At 49.0% G+C, this 27,240-nt stretch overlaps 1 protein-coding gene across 1 annotated transcript in view; it reads left to right on the top strand.

The window, feature by feature from the left end:
• The first annotated feature begins 3,869 nt into the window (after positions 1–3,869).
• LOC130115230 (sodium- and chloride-dependent GABA transporter 2-like) overlaps positions 3,870–27,240 on the top strand; it is a 67,619-nt gene continuing 44,248 nt past the window's right edge. Inside the window, exons 1-3 of the mRNA XM_056282847.1 lie at positions 3,870–3,879; positions 11,929–12,057; positions 12,160–12,294. Of these exons, the coding sequence (XP_056138822.1) occupies positions 3,870–3,879; positions 11,929–12,057; positions 12,160–12,294 (274 nt within the window). The remainder of the gene's footprint in view (positions 3,880–11,928; positions 12,058–12,159; positions 12,295–27,240) is intronic.

Genomic DNA, 27,240 nt, shown 5'->3' with positions numbered 1-27,240 from the left:
ACCTTGGCCTGAAGAAGCTGCAGTTCAAGGTGGGAGACATTCACTCCCATGGCCATATTCTCTCAGTCACAGGCCTGAAGCCGGACCTTGAAAAAGTGAAGGTGATCCTCGACATGCCAAACCTGACTGACATAAAAGGAGTGCAGCAGCTCATCAGCTTTGCAAACTAACTCGCAAAGCCTCTGCGATGGCTGCTGGACAAAGAGACACCATGGCACTGGCTACCCAAGCATGAGGCAGCGGTGCAGGAGTTGAAATCTCTGGCTTTGTCTATGCCACTGTTGCGTTACTATGATGTAACAAAGCCTGCCACGATCCAGAGTGACTCCAGCCAGAGTGGACTTGGTTGCTCCCTTATACAGGGGGGGCCAACCAGTCACATTTGCCTCAAGAGCTCTCATTCCCACTGAGTAAAACTATGCACTAATTGAGAAAAAGTGCCTCAATATCGTCTTCACCTGCCAGCGCTTCCATCAATACTTGTATGGTTGTGAGATGATCACTGCGGAAACTGACCACAAGCCACTCATAGCCATATTCAGCAAGCCTCTCCTCACTGTGCCCAAGAGGCTTCAGAGCATGCTCCTGACTCTGCAAAACTAGTCTGAAGGTTGTTTACAAGCTGGGACTTCAGATGTTTATCAGCAACACACTGGGCAGGGCAACGGTGAAATGCACAGGCAGAGATACGGCATATCAATGGCATGCCATCTGCTCACTTCTGTAGGAACAACAAGATGTTCAACAGATCAATCAGGCAGACTATTTAAATGTCACAGATTACCGCCTGGCCCAGGTCAGACAACACATGGACAAGGACGAACATCTGCAGTCACTGAAGTCCATGGTTCTCACCGGTTGGCAGGAACTGAAACAGGAAACACCGTTAGCAGTGAGAGAATACTGGCCTTTTCAAGATGAGATCAGTGCACAAAACAGCATTCTGTTCAGAGGTCAAAGGGTCATTATCCCCAAAACACTACGACCAGAGATGCTCACCCGCATACACTCCAGTCACACTTGCAGCAATGCATGCTACCACCAGGCCAGGGAGACATACTGGCCAAACATGCTGGCAGTGTCAGCAACTGCACTACCTGCAATGAGTATGCTCAGGAACAGCAAAAGGAAAACCATGCTGTCGCACGAGCTACCCACAAGGCCTTGGCAGATCATCAGCATGGACTTATTCAGCCACAGACAAAAAGACTATCTTCTCATCGGTGATCGTTACTCTGACTTTTGGGAGATTGAACTGCTCCCAGACTTATCTGCAGAGACCGTCATAAAGTGCTGCAAGGCACAGTTCGCAAGGCATGGCCAGCCCGACAAGGTCATCACAGATAATGGGCCACAGTTTAACTTCCAGTTCAAACGTTTCACTACAAAATGGCAGTTTGACCACATGACCTCCTTTCCAAGGCACCAAAAGGCAAACGGCATGGAGTTGGCTGTCAAGATTGTTAAAAATCTGTTACGCAGGGCTTCACGTGATGGCAACGATCCCTGACAGGCCATTTTACACTGGCGGAACACACCAACTGAACACATGGACAGCAGTCCAGCACAGCACCTCCTGTCAAGGCGTCTGAAGACTCCCGTCTCCGTAGCCAACAAGCTACTTGAACCATGCATTATGGTCGGGGTCACAGGCAAACTGCGTCACAGGAAACAGCTTGCCAAATGCTTCTATGACCGGACTGCTCGTGACCTACCAGAGCTGGAGGTGGGTGAGGCAATCAGGATGAACCCACTGCCGGATGACCACACAGTATGTTGGAGGCAGGGCATGTGTCTACAAAAAAATCGCACCATTCTCTTACCTGGTGGACGTCGGTGGCTCTCTCTACTGCTGCAACAGGGAGGATCTGCGCATAGCAGAGCAGACATCAAACCAGGACACCACATTAGGCACTCACCTGGATGAGCCAGAACATAGTCCAGACCTGAGGGCAAGGTGCACAGAAGTGAGGCATGAGCAAACTGGGGGTGAGACTCCTTCCCCAACAAGCTCACCAGCTCATGGCTCCAACCCTACCCCTGCCAGAGCCCACACTTACTCTCGGGTGGGATGGTTGTGCAAGCCACCGGTCAGGCTCAATTTGTAAGCAAGGACTGTTCTAAAATGTTGAATTGTTCTCTAGTATGGGACAAGGACTTAAAAAAGAGAGAAGAATAAAGAAAAGAAAAGTTAGATGGCAACTTAAGGAACAGTTGTTTGGTTGTTATGTTTGTGTTCAGTTTCGAATTGTTTTGTCAGAATTTATTCAAAGAACTTAATGTGATGCTGTTGCGTTTGCACTATCTATTGAAAAGGATGATGTTATGGGATCTAGGTGATAGGTAATCGACTAGTCAGGCTGTCATACACCAGAAACAGTTAAGAAGCTATCGACCCGCACACAGGGACTTGTATCTGTTCTAATGTGGTTGCTGAACTTGACACCATGACACTTTGTTCATTATACTGAAACACTGAATCAGCTGCAAGAGCTTGGTCTGCTGCGCTGTGGGCCCAGGGACATGTCCTTGCCCAGAAGTGCAGCCGAGGAGGTAACGCCAAGTCCGTCTGACAGGACACGGAAGCGGGGCAGGCTAAGCTAACTGCTAGCCCATGCAGACCGGCAGTTCCAATAATACCAAGGGCTGTCTGGCAGTGGCCTCAATTGGCGTTGGCTGTGGTGTTTTTGATGTCGTCGAGTGGAGTGCGGGGAGATATGTCAAGGGTGTCTGGCTGGGAGAGCTGGTGCTGGATCAGCCGGGAGGGCTTGGTCTGCTTTTTTCGGTTGCCACAGGGACCACAGCCCCTGCCTGGAGCTGCACCTGAGGAGGAAACACGGGAGGGCGGTGTGACAGGATGCATAATCAGGGCAGGCTATGCTAACTGCTAGCCCACACAGACCGGCGGTTTCAATAGTCATTCTGGCTGGCATTTATTCCCTTGGATAGTGATTTTTTTTTTCTTTTAGTTTGGATATATGTGTTAGTTTGGATATACACCACCGTTCAAAAGTTTGGGATCACATTGAAATGTCCATATTTTTGAAGGAAAAGCACTGTATTTTTCAATGAAGATAACTTTAAACTAGTCTTAACTTTAAAGAAATACACTCTATACATTGCTAATGTGGTAAATGACTATTCTAGCTGCAAATGTCTGGTTTTTGGTGCAATATCTACATAGGTGTATAGAGGCCCATTTCAAGCAACTATCACTCCAGTGTTCTAATGGTACAATGTGTTTGCTCATTGGCTCAGAAGGCTAAGTGATGATTAGAAAACCCTTGTGCAATCATGTTCACACATCTGAAAACAGTTTAGCTCGTTACAGAAGCTACAAAACTGACCTTCCTTTGAGCAGATTGAGTTTCTGGAGCATCACATTTGTGGGGTCAATTAAACGCTCAAAATGGCCAGAAAAAGAGAACTTTCATCTGAAACTCGACAGTCTATTCTTGTTCTTAGAAATGAAGGCTATTCCATGCGAGAAATTGCTAAGAAATTGAAGATTTCCTACACCGGTGTGTACTACTCCCTTCAGAGGACAGCACAAACAGGCTCTAACCAGAGTAGAAAAAGAAGTGGGAGGCCGCGTTGCACAACTGAGCAAGAAGATAAGTACATTAGAGTCTCTAGTTTGAGAAACAGACGCCTCACAGGTCCCCAACTGGCATCTTCATTAAATAGTACCCGCAAAACACCAGTGTCAACATCTACAGTGAAGAGGCGGCTGCGGGATTCTGGGCTTCAGGGCAGAGTGGCAAAGAAAAAGCCATATCTGAGACTGACCAATAAAAGAAAAAGATTAAGATGGGCAAAAGAACCCAGACATTGGACAGAGGAAGACTGGAAAAAAGTGTTGTGGACGGATGAATCCAAGTTTGAGGTGTTTGGATCACAAAGAAGAACGTTTGTGAGACGCAGAACAAATGAAAAGATGCTGGAAGAATGCCTGACGCCATCTGTTAAGCATGGTGGAGGTAATGTGATGGTCTGGGGTTGCTTTGGTGCTGGTAAGGTGGGAGATTTGTACAGGGTAAAAGGGATTCTGAATAAGGAAGGCTATCACTCCATTTTGCAACGCCATGCCATACCCAGTGGACAGCGCTTGATTGGAGCCAATTTCATCCTACAACAGGACAATGACCCTAAACACACCTCCAAATTGTGCAAGAACTATTTAGAGCAGAAGCAGGCAGCTGGTATTCTATCGGTAATGGAGTGGCCAGCGCAGTCACCAGATCTGAACCCCATTGAGCTGTTGTGGGAGCAGCTTGACCGTATGGTACGCAAGAAGTGCCCATCCAACCAATCCAACTTGTCGGAGCTGCTTCTGGAAGCGTGGGGTGCAATTTCTCCAGATTACCTCAACAAATTAACAGCTAGAATGCCAAAGGTCTGCAATGCTGTAATTGCTGCAAATGGAGGATTCTTTGACGAAAGCAAAGTTTGATGTAAAAAAAATCTTATTTCAAATACAAATCATTATTTCTAACCTTGTCAATGTCTTGACTCTATTTTCTATTCATTTCACAACATATGGTGGTGAATAAGTGTGACTTTTTATGGAAAACACAAAATTGTTTGGGTGATCCCAAACTTTTGAACGGTAGTGTATGTGCTCTTGTAATTCTTGAATGTGTTTTTGCCTGTATGTTGCACTGCGGTGGGCAGGGGAAAACGGCATTTCGTTTCACTTCATGGGCGATTCCATGACAAATGCTCACAAGACAAATGCTCACAAGACCAATGCTCACAAGACAAATGCTCACAACACAAATGCTCACAACACTAAAAGAAAAAGAGATAAATGCTCACAAATTGTTTTATAATCTATATTTACAGCGGGAAATTATAGTATACAGATATACAAATATGAAATATGTTTACATATCGATTTAATTATGAAAATATGTACAAATACTTTCAAAACCCAATGCACTAGTAAAATATGTTTCCATGAATAAAGGTTAATTAAGATTATGTATTACCAAACAGTAATTGATAGTCTCATTATCATGATTATCTTTAAGATCACCATCTCATTTGTCAGGGAGATGTGATCCCTCTCACATGCTTAGGCCTATGTGGTATGTCTTATGTGACATGCAACAGAATGTTCAGTTGACTTTTTGAAAAATAAAGATTGTAAAACAATTTGTGAGCATTTGTCTCTTTTTCTATTAGTATTGTGAGCATTTGTCTTGTGAGCATTTGTCTGCACACCATATAGATTAGTGTTGTTCTTGTGGGTTTATATAAATGGTTGCTGTAGCCAACTATTTATAGAATTAACTCATTTTTATGAATGATCCTCAGTTCTCTGATCATCCTTCTTGCACACTTGACGACAGTTTCATATTATAATATTTGAGACACAATGAGGCGCTAATCATACACAGTAGTCTTTCATAATACTTTACTCAAATACTTAGACCTGGTAGCCCCTGTCAGTATGATTGTAGAAAAGCTCTAACAACAACAGAAAGAATAAATCATTCATAGAAAACAAGGTGGCAGCTGTCCAAGTTGTAAGTCGTGGATATTTCTGAAAAAAAAAGTTCTTTAGGCTCAGCTGTTTTTTTCTGCACCTAATCCAATATCCTCCACATGTGACATTAGCAAAATGTGAAAATCAAACCAAATAGCAATGCCAAACAGTAAGACAACCCTGAGGGATAATCAGATGTGTTGATTAGAGCCTTTACTCTTTACAATTTGCAGTAAAACATATGAGATGAAAATCAACCTTTGGCAGAAAGTATTGACTCAGAATAGCCTTCATCTGCTGAAACTGACAGGGTTCTTTCATTAAAGTATTCCAAAACTATCAGGACAGGTGACATGTGTGTTAATCCTATCCTACTTATGTTTCTTCAACAGGAAATGTGCAGGATTTTCCTTTTCTTCTGAAGAATAAATTATATATTTACTTTGTATTAGGTTGGTGAAACTGAGTTTACATTAACCAGAGCTGATGGATTTTGGTTGAAATTCACTTAATTTCCAACTTATTTGGTTTAAGGTAAGGTAGGACTTTCGTATTTTTACAAAAACACAGCTTTCATCAATTGATTCCAATCAGCAGTTTCTTGCAGTCAAATTTATGCTGAAAAAAAAGGCTATTTCTAAATCTTAGTTCTACTTTGGACTGGTGTATTTTATGTTTGATTTGGGCAGAGGAAAAAAGACTGGCATCTCATTAGGACAGATAACATTGCAGGATCATTACCTTTGGTCATGTCATTATTGCCTTCTATAACAGCAGTATGGCACTGGGAAACTATCTCCAAGCATCCTGAGCTGGAGTCAGCCTCTTCATCAGCCAGCAAGGACCACCTGCATTGCCCATAGTTGAAAGTCACTCACTGTGACAGACAGCATCCAATTTGGAGAGAAAGTTTTCCATATGGATTCTAAAAAACAGCCTGAGAGCTTTAGTCTTATTTATAAATCAAGGTAGTCAATGAACCATTTTTGCTGATGCACACAGACCTGAGGCTAAATTAGTGGAAGAAAAAAAAGTGACATTAGTGAAGAGTTTATATGCAAACGATTATGAGGGGGAGGTAAGATACACAATATGTCACAGCCTCTCGCCCTTGACATCAAAGCGATCGCCCTGGACACCTGCTGACCCCTCCCCTTTCACCCCGGTACACCAGCTGGTCACGCTCTCTCTCCCTTGACATCAAAGCAATCAGCCTCTCGCCCTTGACTTCAAAGCGATCGCCCTTGACACAGCTGGCCCCCCGCCCCCCCTCCGTGGGCTCAGCTCAAAGATCTCCGGAATCCAGACCCAACTTAGTGCCTCCGCTAGCCCGGGATCCGCTCCTCCAGCTCCGCCACCCCCAGCGCCATCAACTTCGTCTAAGGAACCATGGGTTGCCCCGCCCGATAAGTATGATGGAGATTTTGGACTTTGTCGCCCTTTTTTGATGCAGTGTGAGATTGTGTTTAACCAGCAGCCCCAGTCATATTCCACAGATGGAGCCAAAGTCGCTTACATCATGGGTCTTCTCCGGGGAAGCGCCCTGGATTGGGCTACAGCGGTGTGGGAGATGCGGGCCTCCACTTCCTCTTCCTACGCTGAGTTCACCACTGCTTTTCGCCAGGTTTTTGATCATCCCGTGCGGGAAAAGGATGCGTCAAAAAGACTGATCTCTCTCCGCCAGGGTTCCCGCAGCGTCGCTGACTACTCAGTTGAGTTCCGTACGCTATCAGCGGAGAGCGGATGGAACAACGAGTCCCTCCAGGCCGGCTTTTCCAACGGGCTAAGCGAATCCATAAAGGACGAATTGGTTTCCTACCCCGAGCCTGGAGGGTTGGAGGAATTGGTTACCCTGGCCATTCGTGTGGACAACCGTCTCCGGGAGCGGAGGCGAGAGAGGACGCGCCACTTTCCTGGTCACAGCAATTTACCACGGGCCACACCTCCAAACTCTGGGGGCCGAGCTCGCTCGACTGAGGTTGCCGTCCTCCGAGAAAGCCCGAGGCGTGACTCTTCCCCAGCTTCGGAGCCGATGCAACTCGGCCGCTTCCGGCTCAACCCGGAGGAACGTCAACGCCGCATCACCGAGAACAGCTGCTTGTATTGTGGTCAGCCTGGTCACTTTCTCACCTCCTGCCCTCACCGTTCCGTCAAACTAGCAGGCTCACGAGGGAGGGGGAGGATCCTACTGAGTCCAACTGTTTGCCCTCTGTCTCCTCGTCCACGTACCCAGTTGCAAGCTACCATCAGTTTTAAAGGTCAGTCCACTAAACTTTTGGCTTTAATTGACTCTGGAACTGATGAAAGCTTTTTGGATGCAAGTGTTGTGAAGCGGTTAGGTCTTGCCACTGTGAGTCTGGACCAGCTTCTTGAAGCTAATGCCCTGGATGGACGTCTCCTGGCCCGGATAACCTCTAAGACCGAGCCTGTGCGCCTCCTGTTGTCGGGGAACCATCAAGAGGAGTTAAGTTTTTTCGTTATCAATTCTCCATTTGTTCCCATTATACTTGGTCATCCTGGCTGGTTAAGCATAGTCCCCATATTGATTGGTCATCGGCCAAAATTTCAAGTTGGAGTCCCGTCTGTCATGCCATAGGCCTCCAGTCTGCTCTGCCTCAGTCTGTCCCCTGTCAGCTGTCAAGCTCTGAGACCTCTGACCTGTCACTGGTGCCTCCAGAGTACCATGACCTCCGAGCCGTGTTCAACAAGCAGCAAGCTCTCTCCCTGCTTCCTCTTCGCCCCTATGATTGCGCTATTGACCTGCTGCCGGGCGCTCCCCTCCCCAGCAGCTGCCTATATAGCCTCTCCAAGCCTGAGCGGGAGTCCATGGAGAGGTACATCAAGGACTCCTTGGCTGCTGGTCTTATTCGCCCGTCATCATCACCCCTTGGTGCGGGGTTCTTTTTTGTGGCCAAGAAGGACAAGACCCTCCGGCCGTATATTGACTATAGAGGCCTCAATAACATCACAGTCAAGAATAAGTACCCTCTGCCCCTCATGACTTCTGCTTTTGATTCTCTCCAGGGAGCCACAGTGTTCACTAAACTAGACCTCCGGAATGCTTACCACCTGGTCCGGGTTCGAGACGGAGATGAATGGAAGACTGCCTTCAACACCCCCCTGGGGCATTTTGAATATCTGGTGATGCCGTTTGGTCTCACTAATGCCCCAGCTGTCTTCCAGAGTCTGGTCAATGACGTCCTACGTGACATGTTGGATCGTTTCGTTTTTGTTTACCTGGATGATATCCTGATTTTTTCCAGAGACCTGTCAGAGCATGTCATGCACGTCCGCCAAGTTCTTCAACGGCTTCTGGAGAACCGCCTTTTCGTAAAAGCAGAGAAGTGCGAATTGCATGCCCCTTCAGTCACCTTCCTGGGCTACATCGTGGCCGATGGGCAGGTGAGAATGGACCCCGCCAAAGTCAGAGCGGTTCTTGAGTGGCCAAGCCCGACCAGCCGTAAGCAGCTTCAGAGGTTCCTCGGGTTTGCCAACTTCTACAGACGGTTCATCCACAATTACAGCCGCGTTGCGGCCCCACTAACCACTCTTACCTCCACCTCCAGACCGTTCCTGTGGACCCCTGTAGCAGAGGCAGCTTTCCAAGCCCTCAAGCACCGCTTCACCACAGCTCCTATCCTCATCCAGCCAGACCCAACCAAGCAGTTCGTTGTAGAAGTGGACGCCTCTGAGATTGGGGTGGGGGCGGTCCTTTCTCAGCGCTCCAGTGAGGATGGCAAGACACACCCCTGTGCCTTCCTGTCTCGCCGTCTCTCCCCAGCTGAAAGGAACTATGATGTGGGGAATCGTGAGCTCCTGGCGGTGAAATTGGTACCGGAGGAATGGTGACATTTTCTGGAGGGGTCTGAGCTTCCTTTTATAGTGTGGACTGACCATAAGAACCTGGAATACATCCAGTCAGCAAAGCAACTCACCGCGCGCCAAGCCAGGTGGGCGCTCTTTTTTGGTCGTTTTAATTTTTCTTTGACGTACAGACCTGGCTCCAGGAATGCCAAGCCCGATGTTCTGTCTCGTGTGCATGGGGAGGAGTCTGAGCCCAAGCTCCAACCTGACACCATCGTTCCCTCTACCTGTGTGGTTGCGGCTGCGGCTGTCACCTGGAACATTGAAAGGGAGGTCATGGCAGCACAACAGACTCAGCCTGACCCAGGTAACGGTCCCACCGGGCGCTTGTTTGTTCCAGATGCTGTTAAATCTAGTGTGTTGCAGTGGGCTCACTCCTCCAAACTCACCTGCCATCCTGGAGTAACCCGTACCCTAGCCTTCCTCCGTAGGCGGTTCTGGTGGCCTTCCATGAAGGAGGATACTGGGTCTTTTGTTTCTGCCTGTCCTGTTTGTGCCCAGAATAAGCCCTCTACTCGGGCCAGTGCCGGTCTGCTGCACCCCCTGCCTGTTCCACACCGTCCCTGGTCGCATCTGTCCTTGGATTTCGTCTCTGGTCTGCCCGCCTCTGACGGTAACAACGTTGTACTGACTGTTGTTGATCGCTTCAGTAAATTTGCTCACTTTTTGCCCTTGTCTACTCTGCCTTCGGCCCGAGAGACTGGATCTGCTGGTCAGGGAGGTTTTCCGGGTCCACGGTCTTCCCCGTGATATAGTGTCTGTCCGTGGCCCCCAGTTCACTTCTGCTGTCTGGAAGGCTTTCTGCTGTCTGGAAGGCTTTCTGCTCTGCCATCGGTGCCACCATCAGCCTGTCATCGGGGTTCCATCCTCAGACCAACGGCCAGGCCGAGAGGGCCAACCAGGCATTGGAGACTGTTCTCCGCTGTCTGGTGTCTGCCAACCCATCCTCTTGGTCCTCACAACTTCCCTGCATGGGTAGAATATGCCCATAACACCTTGCCATCGTCTGCTACTGGGTTGTCCCCTTTTCAATGCCTTTACGGATATCAGGCCCCCCCTTTTTCCTTCTCAAGAAGTAGACATTCTGGTTCCGTCGGTCCAGGCCCATGTCCGTCGGTGCTGTCGGACCTGGCGGCGAGCCCATGCTGCACTGCTCAGGGCCTCGGGCCGCCCCCACCTCCTCGTATGATCAACGATCATCCGGCTTACACCGTTCGTCGTCTCCTGGACTCTCGTCGCCGCGGTCGCGGCCTGCAGTATCTCGTGGACTGGGAGGGATATGGCCCGGAGGAGAGGTGTTGGGTCCCTCGTCGCCTGGTCCTGGACGCGAACCTCATTCGGGACTTCCACAGGACGCACCCTGACGGGTCTGGTAGGTCGCCCGGTGGCGCCCCTCGGAGGGGGGGGTACTGTCACAGCCTCTCGCCCTTGACATCAAAGCGATCACCCTGGACACCTGCTGACCCCCCCCCCTTTCACCCCGGTACACCAGCTGGTCACGGTCTCTCTCCCTTGACATCAAAGCAATCAGCCTCTCGCCCTTGACTTCAAAGGGATCGCCCTTGACACCTGCTGACCCCCCGCCCCCCTTCACCCCGGTACGCCAGCTGGCCATCAAAGCAGTTACTGCTCTCCCTTGACATCAAAGCGATCGCCATCACCCTTAATAAGCCTCCACTGTGGACCAGTCTTCGCTGGAACGTCGCCTTTCATGGACTTCTGCCTGCCTGCCTACCTGCCACTGAGCCAACTCCTGCTCTACCCCTGAGATCGGTTACTTCAATAAAGACTTGATTCTTCCCTTACCTGGTTGTCCCGTCTGCTTTTGGGTTCTTTCCTGATACGTGACACAATACATATATGATATATTATGTATTAAACAAATATACTGCATAACTATGTCATTTATTAATTCTTTATTGGGTTAGTGGGGGTGGAGCGTTTTCTTGTAGGCATTGGGCATATGAAATCAAGACACGTTTGACAGATGACCAGTCCATCACAGGATCCACACACACACACACACACACAATTAGGCACCATTAGAGTCCATACCTAGATTCACTTATCTATCTTTGGACTGTGGAGAAAATATACAAAGCGGCTTTGACCCATTGACATTTACCACAAATATATACAAAATGGCAAAAACATGCAAATTCCACAGAGAAAAAGCTGACCACTAAGCCACAATGCCACCCACAATGATATCACTTTATGTTAACTATTTCCTTTTCCACCCCCCCCTCCAAAAAAAAAAAACATGGGCGATGGGCGGGTGCTACTTGTCCTGGCCGTTAGTTCCAGTAAGTTAATATCTCACTGTATTATCATGGACAATGTCTTCCCACAATACAGCCACACTGTCAGAGACCTCTGAGACTAAACATCTCAGTTGCAGGAATGAGTTACCTTGAGTAAATATATACCACCTTGTTTCAAAAGTAGATGTGATGTGGACACAGCTACAATATATATTGGCAGATCGGGAACCCTGGATGTATAAAAGAGCAAAGGAAGATACAGTGAGTTAAATCAGTGCTCGTAGATAATGTCGAAGAAATTATTTGCAGTGAACGGTCGGATAGAGGAAAGAGGACACTGGGCCAGTAAGGTAGAATTCCTGCTGTCTGTGGCAGGGAATGTTGTTGGGCTTGGCAATGTGTGGAGATTCCCTTACCTGTGCTACAAAAATGGAGGGGGTAAGTCTGGTCCATACCAACTCTTTCTCAAGGAAAAAACAAAAACAAAACAAAACTCTTTTCCTGTCTTGGTTTTTAAGTAGGTGTTCCTTGTGCATTCAGGTGTGTTCCTGGTGCCGTACCTGGTGTTTGTGGTGACATGTGGTGTTCCCCTGTTCTTGTTGGAGACTGCCATTGGCCAGTACACGCAGGAGGGGGCCATCACCTGCTGGAGGAAGCTTTGCCCGCTGGCAGAAGGTCCTGTATGGCTTTGCAGTAGTCTTACTGTTTAGAGCATCCTTTCATATGCATAATAATCCCAGTCTACTCAGAAATCAGGAAAAAATCAGGTAAGAAAAAATGTATCACTGCTTTAAGCTCAACACACATGGCTAATGTGGCCTGTTTCACTGTTTACTTGTTATTTTATCAACAGAGGCAGGTAGGAACTCATTTGAAAATCACATCAAATCTTGGGAGCCTAACCCAGTGCAAAATAATAATTCACATCCATATCATTCAGCAACCAACAAATGCAGGGCTCTCAAGTCTCACGCATTGGGCGTGAGACACACGCATTTCAACTCGTTTACATGCTCACACGCCACACCTTGTATTTCTCACGCAGAGAACCAGGGTAACGCCCACCAAGTTGCGCCGCTATTTTTTATAACAGTGGAACAGGTAGGAATCAAGTGGATTCCCCATAGCGTTGAGAAGGGCCTGCCACGCACCAGCCAATCAAATTAAAGAATATAGCTGCCGAACAGCCAATCAAATAATAGCATTGCTGTATCCGGGTAAGATTTAGATATTCCCGCTACAACAACTTGACAGAAGAGGACAGCTATCTACTAACTTAGTCACAAATCCGAAGTAGGACGACAACGACATGGGAGAAGACCATATCCTATGTGTACAGTAAGTTATCTCATCATTTGATTTCCGTTGCTGGGGAATATTGTCTCTTTTTACTCTCTATGAATATTGTGTCCAGGCAGTTGGTTTAACCAGAGTGTGCGATCTAGCCTAGCTAGCTTAGGGTGACCAAACGGCCTCTTTTCCCCGGACATGTCCTGCGGGGGGCGGGTTATAAATTCATGAAAATGTCCGGTTTTCTGTGGTAGGTTTGCGTGTTGCTGAACTGTTATATATTACATTTTTACTGATCTCAAGCAAGCCAGCTGTTTTATCAGCGATGTTAATGGCAAGACACTGCTACGTGTTGCCTAGCAACAGGTGCAGAGGAGTCTGTGAGGTGGAGAATCTGCAGCGGTCAGTATTTAAAGTTTAAACATTTCAAACGTCACAGAATTTAAAACGACTTCCCCTGAAACTAAACTAAGAAATTGGTATTGTGGCGAACGTAGAAGCAACGACAAAGGTAACTTTGCAGCCCCTTTATTGAACTCACACAGAAACAAGAACTTACAGAAATGTGACACAATACATGGGGGTCATCAACTCGAACAACAAAGTTGTTCAGGGTTTCAGTTACAAGGTTACACAACACAACAGAATGACAACTACAATTACACCACAACAAATAGTAATCACATAAACACATAAAACCACATAAAACACTTACAAAACATTTAATAACAACTGACAATCTGCACGCAGTGCCTGGTGGGTAAAACAGGACAATTGGCACAATTCTGACGTGGTAGCAACTTCGCTACATTACCCCCTCCAGCGTGTCGCCTGTCCTCAGCCGACAACAAAGTCCCTATAGCGAAGGGGAAGCCGTCTCCGCCGTCGCGGGGGCATGGGTCCCTGTTCCCCACTGTCTGTCCGGTTGGTAGGGCCTGGGGTGTAGGAGGGACCGTCCCGGGTGGGCTAAACTGATCTACAGGTTCTTCAGCCAAGGGGCGGTAAGGTGCCAAATGGTCCCGGTGCAGAACTACCACCCGCCCCCGGACACACAGTTTCACCCAGTACACAACATCCGAAAGCTGCTCAAACACCTCACAGGGCCCCACCCACTGGCTGGCGAGCTTGGGGGAGACTCCTCTCTTCCGGGTTGGGTTGAAGACCCACACCTTTGCTCCTGGGGTGAAGGAGCGGCCCTGACAACGAGTGTCATATGCCCGCTTTTGTTTTGCACCTGCCTGTTCCTGATGCTGCCGAGCAAACTCATGTGCCTCGGCCAGACGTTGTTGGAGGTCCCGCAGGTACTCGAAACCGGGTATCTTGGGAAGGTCAGTACCTGGGGGCGTGCCAAAGGCTAAGTCCACAGGGGTCCGCAGTTCTCTCCCGAACATGAGCGCAGCCGGTGTACACCCAGTACTTTCTTGTACTGCCGACCGGTACGCCCACAGGACCAGGGGTAGATGACAGTACCAGTCTCGCTGGTGCCGTGAGGTGACAATAGCGAGTTGTGTGGTGAGCGTTCGATTGAACCTCTCCACCAGTCCGTCGCTCTGGGGGTGGAGGGGCGTTGTCCTGGTCTTCTTCACCCCCATGCGTTGACACACCTCAGAGAATACTTGTGCCTCGAAGTTCCGCCCCTGATCGCTGTGTATTTCTTCGGGCGCACCGAACCGACAGAACATCTCACACACCAGCCGCTCGGCTGTAGTGGCAGCGCTCTGGTCTGGGACCGCATACGCCTCAGGCCATTTGGTAAAGTAGTCCATGGCCACAAGGACGTACCGGTTTCCATTGTCTGTGGTGGGAAATGGGCCAAGAAAGTCCACACCGACCCGTTCCATGGGGGCCCCCACCTGATATTGTTGTAGAGGGGCATGGGAGTGTCTGGTTGGTCCTTTCTTGGCAGTGCAGGCATCACAACAGTGCCCAAAAAGTTCAGTGTCATGCCTGCATCCGGCCCAGTAGAACTGTTGGCGCAGTTTGTTCAGCGTCTTTGCCACCCCATAGTGACCTGCCCCCACCGAGCCGTGGGCTGCCCGTAGCACTCGTTGGCGCCAGTCCTTGGGCACCAGTAACTGCCACACACTTCTTCCCCGGCCCGGCGCTTGCCAGACCCGGTACAACAGTCCATCACGCCGGGCCAAGGTGGCCCACTGGGAAAAGTAGGCCTTGGTCTCCACCGACATGGCAGAGACAGCTTGCCAGTGGGGGCGTGCCTTGGTGTCGACCCACTGTCCCACCCTGGCCAGGGTGGGATCACTATCCTGCGCTGTTTGCCACTCCTGCTTGTCCATTGCCATCAGCCACGCCTCCTCTGGCTCAACCTGCCGCGTGGTGGACACTTGGAGGATTGCTCTGTCTCGCTCCTCTTGGCGCTCACAATGTCTACAATCCTTGCAGGGACGACGGGAGAGGGCATCTGCATTGCTGTGCAGGCGCCCAGCTTGGTGCTGGGTCTCGAAGTCGTAGCTCTGCAGCTCCTCAATCCACCTAGCCACCTGGCCTCGGGCTCCTTAAAGCTGAGCAGCCAGATCAGGGCCGCATGATCCGTCCGCAGGAGAAAGGTCTGGCCATAGAGATAGGGGCGAAAATGATTGAACGCTGCGACCACCGCCAGGAGCTCGCGTCGTGTAACGCAGTAATTGCATTCAGGGCGGCTCAAGACACGACTGTAGTAAGCCACCACTCTCTCTCCCACAGCAACTTCCTGAGACAGGACGGCCCCCAGCCCCACATTGCTGGCGTCTGTGTCCACGATGAAGCGGCACTTAGGATCAGGAAGGGCCAGGATGGGTGCAGTGATCAAGGCAGTGCGGAGCCGGGCAAAGGCGGCTGCACAGTTGTCGTCCCAGTGGAACTCCCGTCCCTTCTCGGTGAGACGGTGTAGGGGACTGGCAAGGGAGGCATAGTTGCGGACAAAACGTCGGTAGTAGGAGACGAGCCCCGTGAAGCTGCGCACCTCGCTGACGTTTCGCAGAACTGGCCATTTCTCGACCACCTCCACCTTAGTAGGATCAGGGGCCACGCCCTCTGCCCCCACCACATGGCCCAAGAACTTGGTCTCACGTCAAAGGAGGTTGCATTTCTTGGGGCGCAGGCGCAGGCCCGCCCCCCGAATGGCTTGGAAGACCTGACGGAGGTTCTCTAGGGCCAGCTCGAAGTCAGCGGCATGAACCAGAAGGTCATCAAGGTAAACCACGCATCGGTTGCAGGGGATGTGAGCCAGCACCCTCTCCATTAGTCTCTCGAATGTGGCGGGGGCATTGCAGAGACCAAAGGGCATCACACGAAACTGCCAGAGTCCCTGACCGATGGTGAAGGCCGTCTTGGGTCTAGCTTCTGGTGCCAGCTCCACCTGCCAGTAACCGCTCCGTAGGTCAAGTGAGCTGAACCACTGTGACCCTGCGATGTGGTCCAGAGCGTCGTCAATGCGGGGCAAGGGGTAGGAGTCCTTGCGAGTTGCATTGTTCAGCCGACGAAAGTCCACACAGAACCTCCAGGTGTCATCTTTCTTTTTGACCAGGATGGCAGGGGCGGCCCAAGGGCTATAAGATGGCTCTATCACCCCGGCCGCAGCCATCTCTAGAATCATCCGCTCTGCAGCTCCATGCTTGGCAAGCGCTAACCGGTAGGGTCGCAGTCTAATGGGTGGGGTTGTACCAGTGTCGATTGTGTGCTGTACCAGGTTGGTCTGGGTGCACTCCTCTTCACGTACAGCGAAAATCTCAGTGAACTGTTGGAGCAGGTCTTTCAGCTGTTGACTCTGCTGAGGGTCCAGCCCTTCACTGCTCCGCTAATACAGACCCTGGATGGCGGCAACAGTGTCCGGCGAGGGTGTCTGAGGAATGGTAGCCTCAATGAGGGTCGTCGTCATTGTTGGTGGGCTGGGCAGTGTCGTCATCCCCTCGGTTGGCAGTGGAGGTGGGGGCGGCGGCGGCGGCATGGTCACAGGTGGAGTTGGCTGGATGTGGATACGTCCCACCTTCCTCTCTGGACAGCGCCGGAGGGCCAGGGTCTCTGTGCCAAGGTGAATGAAATTACTCGACACATTGACCAGAGCCCCCCAGCGAGTCAGCAAATCTAGCCCGATGATGCAAGGGTCTTGTATTTCAGCCAACCAAAACTCGTGGGTGGCTGCAACTTTCCCTGCCCGCACCTGCAGTGCTCTCTTCCCCAGCATGCTGGTTAGTTCCCCAGTCACAGTTCTAATTTTACAGGTGGTGGGCCTCCACTCTGTCTCTGGCAGCACCCCTGGATGCACAATGGAGATGGTGGACCCTGTGTCCACAAGGGCCCAGCAGCGGTGTCCACCAATGGAGCAACAAAGATAGAGACCATGTACGTGGCCCACTCTGCCGATCTGGGAAGAGTTCTTAATGGGGGATATGGTCGGTTGGCTGGGTAGCAGTCTCCCCGCGATGCCACCCCATTCTAGTTTTCTGACTGGGGAGTGCTACGGCGTCGTGGTACAGGGGCAGGGCAGTCACGGGCCTTGTGCCCCGCTTCTCCACAGTAGTAGCATGGATCACGAGGCGACCAAGGTCTGAAGGGTGGTTGGCGTCATCCTGGTTGCTTTCGGCGTGGTGATGGACAAGCCTGGCAGACGACCCCTCTTTCGACGTCTCCTTCATCTGCGTGGACCTCAGCCTGATGCACTCGGGGTCTTGGTTGGTTGTGTGGGGCCATCACAGCCTCCACCCTCTCTGCCTCTTCCAATGCAGTCTTGAAGGCTGTAGATGCCATGATGCGGAGGTGCTCCTTCAACCTCTCTGGGGTGAGCCCCTGGATGAAGGCACTCAGGGCTAACTCGTCACGAGCTGCTGGATCAAAGGTGGGGTAGCCACGATGTGCAAAGAAGTGCACGTCTGCTGCATAGGTTCCCAGGTTCTCGCCCTCTTGGCGGCGCCGGTGGGCCAGTCGGTCTCGCATGCTGTCAGTAGAGACCCGTTGACCAAAGCGTCAGTCTAAAGCAGCGGCCAGTGTCTCGTAATCCTGCTGTTCTGACGGCATAAGGTCGAGCAATACCTGCAGCGCATTCCCTTCGAGCGCCAGGGCAACATGAGCAGCAGTGTCTTGGGTGCTCCACTGGTTGTGACTTGCTACTAGTTTCACTTGAGCTAGGTATAGCTCCAGGGCTGTGATGCCCGCATACCGTGGGAGCTTGAAGATGCTTGGGGATGGCAGCATCACATTAGCAGGGGGTGCTGGGGTTGTAGTGACGTTGGTCAGCGAAGTGGTGACGGTGACGTAACGGCGGCGGCCGGCGGCGACATGGCGGCTGTTGATAGTGGATGGGCCGTGGCCGGCACCGGCGATGAGACGGCGGTGGAGACGGCGGCGGCTGGCGATAACATGGTGGCGGCTGGCGGCGGCTGTTGATAGCGGATGGGTGGCGGCCGGCGCCGGCGGTGGAGACAGCGGCGGCCGTCGCTGGCGATGAGACGGCGGTGGAGACAACGGCGGCCAGCGATGACATGGCGTCGGCCGGCGGCGGCATGACGGCTGTTGAAATCAGAGTAGGCCGCGACTTCTCGGCGGCAGTTGCCGCCTCCGAATCGTTGAACCGGCCGGCCGTGTCGGGTCCTGAAGGACTGGGGGCGCTGGCTCCGTCCGCCCTTCCTCCGCGGGACATCTTCCGAGCGGCGATGCTCTCTCCCCGGGAAAGCTCTTTTTCCAGACACTCGATGAAGTCCTCAATCTGCCGAAGCTTTACATCGAAGCTTCTTCTTGGCGTTGACCAGCTTCGTTTTGTGAGTATTGGCTGCAATCCCACTTCTGACACCAGTGTGGCGAACGTAGAAGCAACGACAAAGGTAACTTTGCAGCCCCTATATTGAACTCACACAGAAACAAGAACTTACATAAATGTGACATAATACATGGGGGTCATCAACTCGAACAACAAAGTTGTTCAGGGTTTCAGTTACAAGGTTACACAACACAACAGAATGACAACTACAATTACACCACAACAAATAGTAATCACATAAACACATAAAACCACATAAAACACTTACAAAACATTTAATAACAACTGTCAATCTGCACGCAGTGCCTGGTGGGTAAAACAGGACAATTGGCACAATTCTGACGTGGTAGCAACTTCGCTACAATATTATATTAACTTCTGGCGTTAGGTGATGTTAGCTAATTTGCGATTGTTGCTCAGACATGTTGATAATTAAACAACTTTAATGTTGGTGAAAATTCCTCTCAAAAGCAAATGAAGACATCTGATCCTTTTTAAAGAAGAACCAAAGTGTCAGTAACTGTTTACTGTAATTAATCCAAATATTAATCTTTGAAATTAGTGTGAGAATTATTTATTATTTAATGCCAACCCTTCATTTTCCATTAGTGGCTCAAGAGCAGAGTTATTATAGTATATGTGACATTAATGTGCTGCTACTTATATTGTAGTAAGACATGAGTATTATTTATAAGCTAAACTAGTCACAGCTTGTCCAACTGATTGGTTTGACTATCAGGCATCATTTTGTTCTGAAAATCCTGTCAGCAGCAGCCTGAGCAGCACAGAGACACACAGACAGGTGAGCTGCAGCCTCTCAGGTGAGCTCTGATGTCATAGTGAAAGATCTAAGATCTTAGTTCAGGAGTTGAATGAAAGAAAAATAATACAAAGTTTTTGAGATAGTGTGAACATCACTGTGGGTCTGTGTCATAAAATACACAAACTGAAAGCCAGAATCTCAGGTGAGGTTAGAAAAGCTCACAGCAGCTGTTACAGAGCAGCACATCACCTACAGGTTTCTATACAATTATATTATTATAACATTTCATGTGAAAGAAGTTATGTTATTTTTAAATATTAAGTGTGGTCTCAGATTTAAGTATTCTATCAAAATAAAATGTAAAAATCAGAGAAAAAGCCATGTTAATTTAATATGCAGGTCAGCACATGCATATTCATTAGTGAACATGTTGCAAGTGAGGCTCTTTATGTGCCTGGAAGAGAAAAGAGACGGAGAGTAGTTAAGTTAAAACCAAACCTACACCCACAGGACCATTAAGCATGTACTTAAATAATATAAATAATAATTTTCTATCCATACAGAGGAGGCCTACTTTAAATATATTCAAATTATAAGGTATCTTTGAGTAAACTCCGAGTATCAATGAAGTATCTCGAGGCTGGAGGCAAAGTGTCCTCTTTTTTTGGAACACCAAATATGGTCACCCTAAGCTAGCTAGTTGAATCCCTGCAAATTTCAGCAGCTATACTGACACTTGTTTTTTAGTCTTAGTTCAGGACCCATTATTCATAAAGCTTTTCTCTTAGACCACCACTAAGAATACTTATAAATTGCACTAAAAGTTTTTAGTTTTTTCTTAAGAGTAATTCACAAAGCATTTGAGACCAACTTCTAGGAGGACTTTACCAAATTAAGATGAGATAAAAGTTATGCTTTGTTTGACAGCTATCTTATGTGTCATTTATCAGATCAGACCCCCGTCCCCACCCCAACCAAACCCCCACCACCGCCGCCGCCAAAATCTCACTCTGAACTCAGTTCAAAACTTGAGAGCCTTGCTAATGTGTGACAAATACTGTTTGCAAATTTAGTTTAGATAGACTACCACATGCATATCCCATAGTAGGCTTTGAATTACACACTGGATTCAACTGCTAACAAAGCGATTTCCTGTATAATACACAACTTAAAAATAAAACTAACTTTTACAACAGCTGAAAAACAATAGCAATCAAGTGGAAACCAGACCTACATCTGGCTCTACATTCACATTTGATGCACTTACAGTAAGGTCCATAAGTATTTGGACAGTCACACTATATTTGTAATTTTGCCCCTGTACACTGTAATGTCCTGGCTTTGTAACATGTTTAGTGGTGTTTCTGGTGCCGGTTTTAATGCTTATTCTGGTCACAAGGGGGCGCGCTAGGGGGCGCTCTAAGTTAAGTGTTAAGCCCGAAAGTAGGAGAGTAAGAGAGTGTTAGTATGCCATGGCTAGCAGATACAACAGCAGATGTACCGCTGTCGTTATAAAAATGTTTCACTAAAGATTCCAAAATGCAGCTTCATGGTATTTGAGTTATTATTTCAAAACATTACATACACCACCACAGTGGATTTGACATGAAGTATCTGAGATGTGAGCGAAGAATAGACTTTCAGCTTTAAATTAAGGGGTTGGATAAAAATATAGCATTAACTGTTCAGGAATTACAGCCATGGATATACAGGGTCACCCCATTTTCAGAGGCTCAAAAGTAATTGCACAAACAAACATAACTGTAATTATAACAATTATATTTAATGTTTGGAGGAAAATCCTTTGCAGTCAATGACTGAAGTCTGGAACCCATCGACATCTTTAAATTCTGAGTGGTAAAACTGGCTGTAATTCCTGAATGGTTAATGCAATATTTTTGTCCAGCCCCTTAAATTGAAGCCGAAAGTCCACACTTCAATCACATACTGGTTACTTCATTTCAAATTTACTGTGGTGGTGTACAGGGGCAAAACTACAAATATTGTGTCACTGTCCAAATACTTATGGACCTAACTGATCTCAAAAGTAGATTCTGTAATGATGTCAACGCAGGCCTCATACTCAATGATGGGCACAAATACACAAAAAAGTATCTTGTTATGAATTACAAAAACTTGCTCATCAATGTATCAAAATAAAATACAAAGTACTCGTATGAGAAACTGTATTTAATTTAAATACAAGTAATTTGTAATTTGAAAATACAAAAATACATTCTATACAAACGGATCTCACTTTTTAGGCATTTAGCAGCCTCAATAGGTGGGAGGCTGCAAATTCAGGGGTGCATGCTAGGTGGTTTCTGTCGGTCAGAAATCAGAAACACTTTGTCTTTTCATTTCATACACTTGCACACATTAAATGCAACGAAACATTATTTCCCCCAGCCCACAGCAGTGCAACACAAAGACAAAAGACACATATCCAAAAAACTACAAAAACTACAAGAATGTATATCCAAATTAACACATAGAATAAAAAAAAAAGGACTGGTTGTTAAAATCCCTAGTGTTTGCACTGCAACAGCTTCAGTGGAAATTAAACTGGAGATGTCTGCCAAGGTGACATTGCCACCACCAGGACACATCATCAGTTGTGTACCTCAGCATCACAGGGTGTTTCGGCCTTTTATCACAAGACACCCTCCGCTGAGGCGGGCCCACCACAGTTTGATCGGTCCTGGGTGTGTGACCTGTGGTTAGCTGTTCACCATGGCAGCCCAGATGGCGTCTCTCCTTTTGATCCAGATCCAGTGGCTAGTCCTCTCAGCAGTGTTGGCTAGCTCTTTGATCACTCTCCTGTGGGCCTGCTCCATGACTCCTAGTTCCCTCAGGAGTTTTTCTGTGGAGCTGGCAACAAAGCCCCTACAACACACCTCCACAGGGTGTACCTTCACCTTCCAGCCTCTGTCCTCTGCTTCAGCTGTTAGGTTGGCATACCGCAGCTTCTTACGCTCATACGCTTCATTGACTGCATCCTCCCAGGGGACAGTCAGCTCAATGATGTAAGCGAGCTGGCAAGAATTGGACCAGAGGACGAGGTCTGGTCGCAAGGTGGTTGTTGCGATCTCTGTCGGGAAGATGAGCTTCTTGCCTAAGTCCACTCGCATTTCCCAATCCCTGGCTGAGTTTAGTGAGAATAACTTGGGAAGTGAAGGGTTGGCCTTCAGTTTATCCGCCTCCCGAACGAAAGCTGGAAAACAGCTCTTCCAGGGCTCTTCCTGGTTGTTGAAGGGTTGGGCATTGATGGAAACCCTCTTGCGATCAAGTTCAGCTGCCAAAACCTGAGCACCTGATTGTGTCGCCAGGTGTATCTGCCTTGGGTAAGGCTGGTCTTGCAGCCAACCAAGATGTGCTTGAGGGTTGCTGGGGCTGTACACAGGGAGCAAGATTGATTCTCTCCAAACCAGAGATTTAGATTTATGGGAGAGGGCAGGACATCATATGTGGCTTTGATGATGAAACTCAGCCTGTTTGATTCCATGCTCCAGAGCTCACTCCATGTGAGTTTCCTCTTTTCAACACCCTCCCACCTCATCCAGCAGCCCTGTTTGGCTTGTGTTACGGCTTTAGAACATCTGGCTGCTTCTTCCTGTCGGCGAACCTCCTTAACCACCATAGTTCGCCGTTCGGTAGTAGTCACCTTTTGCCAGGTAGATGTTTTTATTCCCAGGCCAAGGCTGCCTCTGCCTTGTTGAACATGGCCTACTACGTCTCGGTGGCGGAGGGCAGATTTCGCCTCCAGTACAGCTGCAACTGGGGTCCATTTCTTTCCTGTTGCTAGGGTTGGAGCAACTCCTCTCACTACCGGGTCTCGGGATTCTGTGAGGGACATGTCCAGCCTCACTTTGGCAAATTTGAATTCCTCAACCAGGCTGGAAATTGGCAGTGCGAGGGCTCCATTGCCGTAGAGTCCAACACTGCTGAGGCACTTTGGCAGTCCAAGCCACTTCCTCACCTGCGAGTTCACTAGCCTCTCCAAGCGATTGGCATGAGATAGTGAGACTTCGTACATGGTTATTGGCCACATGAGTCGGGGTAGCAGCCCAAACTGAAAGCACCAGAGCTTCAACTTCCCGGGCAGTGCAGTGTTATTGATTTGCCTGAGGCCACTGATTGTATCCTGGCGAAGTTGCTCCAGCTGCTGGGTGTCTTTGAGGTCTGCATGGTACCACCATCCGAGGCTCTTGATGGGCTTCTCCCAGACTGTGGGGATTGGTTGATCACTAATGCAGAACCGTTCATCTGTTAGTTGGCCTTTAACAATGGAGATGCTGCGAGATTTACTTGGTTTAAACTCCATTCGTGCCCACTTGATGTTCTCCTGGAGTTTCTGCAGCACGCGCCTGGTGCATGGTTTTGTTGTTGCTGTGGTAGTCAAGTCATCCATGTAGCCCAGATTGGTGGAAGATGCAGGCCATTCCTGGACCTTTTGCCTCCCACCACCCATCGAGATGCACGGATGACGAGCTCCATTGCCATGGTGAATGCCAGAGGGGAAATAGTGCAGCCCGCCATGATGCCTATTTCCAGATGTTGCCAAGTGGTGGTGGTGTTCTGTGTTGTGACACAGAACTGGAGATCCTGAAAATAGGTCTTGACCAACTCTGTGATGTTTTTGGGGACATGGAAAAAAATCAAACGCCGTCCACAGGATCTTGTGAGGAACCGATCCAAAAGTGTTGGCAAGGTCTAAGAAAACCACGTGCCAGTCTCCCCGTTCTTTCTTGGCAGCTTGTATCTGGTGCCAGATGATATTAGCATGCTCCAGACATCCTGAGAACCCATGGATCCCAGCTTTCTGCACTGATGTATCGACAAAGTTGTTTCTTTGCAGGAATGTGGAGAGCCTTTGGGCAATCACGCTAAAAAAGATATTTCCCTCTACATTTAGAAGGCTGATCTGGCGAAACTGGCTGATGCAGGAAGAGTTCTTCTCCTTGGGGATCAGAATGCCTCCTGCTCTTCGCCATGCCCTGGGTATGACTCTTTTCTGCCATGCCACTTTCATCAGCTTCCAGAGGTATTTCAGGACTCCAGGAGTGTTCTTATAGAGTCTATACTGAATACCATTAGGCCCAGGAGCTGACATCGATCTTGCCTGCTTTACCATCCTCTCCACCTCGCTCCATGTGGGGGGTCTTGTGTCCATATGGTGGTCAGGTGGGTGAATTGGTGGCATGTCATCCGGGATGGTGACTGGCTCATGTCTCCGGACATCAGAGTAGGTCTTCTTTAGGGGCTCTTCCAGATCTGGTATGGGTACTCTAAGGCTCCCATTTTTCTTGCTGTCAAAAAGGCTCTTGACAAAGCTGTAAGGGTTGCTGTAGAAGCAAGTCCTAGCCCGTTCTTTCCTCTTATGCTGTCGTCTGAGGTGTTATGCTCTTTGCAGCTTTGTCAAATGCTGCTTTATTTCAGCCTGCAGTGCGTCAAGCCCAACCCTCTCTCCCCCTGTGGCCTTCCTCCACTGCTTCCTCAGTTGTCTTCTCTCTTTCACCAACTTGTCAATTTCCCGCCGCCTCCTGGATTTGGGCTGGGTTGAAGGGTCTTTCTGCCTACTGGGTTTCTTCTCCTTTACCCCAAATCTCTCTACGCCATAGCTGTAAATTATGGTTCCCATGTTCTCCAGTCTTCTTTCAACTATTCCCTTTTGACCTTCTAGCAAGAGGACAACGTCAGAGTTGATGGTCTCCCACTCAATCTTCTGGCTGGACTTGGGCCACCGGATTTGAGGTTTTCTTCCTTCCATCTTCCTCTCTGCTGCTGGTTGTGGCTGGCCGGGCTCCAGACCGGAGTCCACTGGAGGGTCTATGCAAAGCTGAACTTCGTCTGGGGTGCTGATACCCTGAGGACTGTGGGGGTTCCCCTGCCTTCGGGCTTCACTCGACTGATCTGGCCTACTTCTTAAAAAGTATTGGTCAATGCGAGGCCCCTTACTGAGCTCACTAACGCACTTCTTTTTGCCTTGATGGATCTTGAGATCCTTCACTGATGTAACCTTTGACCAGCCACAGATGCAGCTGTGCAGCTTTTGTCCTGCCAGTGCTGATGATCCATCGGTTGCAGTGCTGGTCGTCCGACTCATTGTCAAATCCTTTCCTTGTTCCGTTACTGTGTGATCCACCTGTGAGTCTCTTGCGCCCCCACTCTTGCAGACTCTGGGGGTATTTTTCTCCTTAAAGTTTTCGTAGCAATATTGGGTGGCTCCAGGAACGCTAACTAGCGCTGGGTCCTGCTAGTATGAGTCGCTAGCCCATACCAGCCCCATTGGGGTCTATTCCCTCCTGTCAGCAGTTTTTCCAGTCCGTCACCTGGTCTTTCCCCGATTGTCAGCTGCCCTTTCGCAGCGGTCACTGGTTTACTCCGGATATTTAAGATTCAAAAAAGGACTGGTTGTTAAAATCCCTAGTGTTTGCACTGCAACAGTTTCGGTGGAAATTAAACTGGAGATGTCTGCCAAGGTGACACTGCCACCACCAGGACACATCATCATATCTAAACTGGAAAAAAAAAACACTGTCCAGGAGAACGAATGCCAGCCAGGATGACTGTTGGATCTGCCAGCCTGCATAAGCTAGCAGTCAGCTTAGTCTGCCCTGCTTCCACATCCTGTCAGACTGCCCTCGGTGTTTCCTCTTCAGGCACAGCTCCAGTCAGGGCCGTGGTCCTTGGGCCCACGGGATGCAGCAGACCATGCTCCCTCAGCTGATCCAGTACTAGCACTCCTAGCCAGACACCTTTGACACACCTCCCCGCACTCCACACAACGGCACTAAAAACACACGAGGCGAGGCTGCTGTCAGACCTCCCTCGGTGTTATTGGAACTGCCTGTCTGCATGGGCTAGCAGTTAGCTTAGCCTGCCTAACTTCCTCATCCTGTCAAACCTCACTCGAGGTTACCTCTTATGGCACAGCTCCAGGCAGGGCCGTGGTCCCTGGGCTCACAGGACTCAGCAGACCAAGCTCTCCCAGCCGAGCCGAGCCAGTGCCAGCTCCCAGCCATCATATGAAGACAAACTTAGACGCAGACATGGACAAAGCCATTGCATGGATGGTACTGGGTGAGGCCACCGCAAACACAAATTCACACTGCCAACAAATGAGATGTTGAAAACAAATGGTCAAAGCGACCATTGACTAACTGAGTGAACAGCCAATTCAAATGCAACTGGGGGAACTGAACAGTTAGGCCAAGTGAAGCACTAGTTCTTTCAGAAGACAACAATACTGGGACAGTATGGTGGCCCAGTTGTTAGCACTGGTGCCTCACAGCAAGAAGGTTCTGGCTTCGAACCCCAGGCCATCCCAGGTCCTTTCTCTATGGAGTTTGCATGTTCTCCCTGTGTCTGCATGGGTTTCCTCCCACCATCAAAAAGACATGCATGTTAGGGTTAATACTCCAGTCTGTGCACTTGATCTAGGCATGGCAAGAAGCACTGGAGTTGGTTTAATTGCCCTTTCGGCATCAGTGGTTGAAACCAAAAGCAGTGTGTGAGTGGAACACCTGACGTGAGGTGGTAGATTGGTAGCACACTCTGACACTTCTTCTCCCTCTAGGTCTAGTATTACAAATAAAAGATTCTGTTACTGCTCATCTGTCTCATCCTGTTCCTCTGAAACAACTGCTTTTGAGAAGTTTGATGCATTGTCAGTTACAGTAGTACAATAGTCAAGTCAAGTCAATTTTATTTGTATAGCCCAATAACACAAATTAAAAATTTGCCTCAAGGGGCTTTACAGCAACGCAACATCCTGTCCTTAGACCCTCGCATTGGATAAGGAACAACTCCCCAAGAA

Source organism: Lampris incognitus, chromosome 7 (genome assembly GCF_029633865.1).
Source record: "Lampris incognitus isolate fLamInc1 chromosome 7, fLamInc1.hap2, whole genome shotgun sequence".
Lineage (NCBI taxonomy): Eukaryota > Metazoa > Chordata > Actinopteri > Lampriformes > Lampridae > Lampris > Lampris incognitus.
Note: the sequence above shows the minus strand (reverse complement) of the source record. Positions and strands in the feature narration are given on the sequence as shown.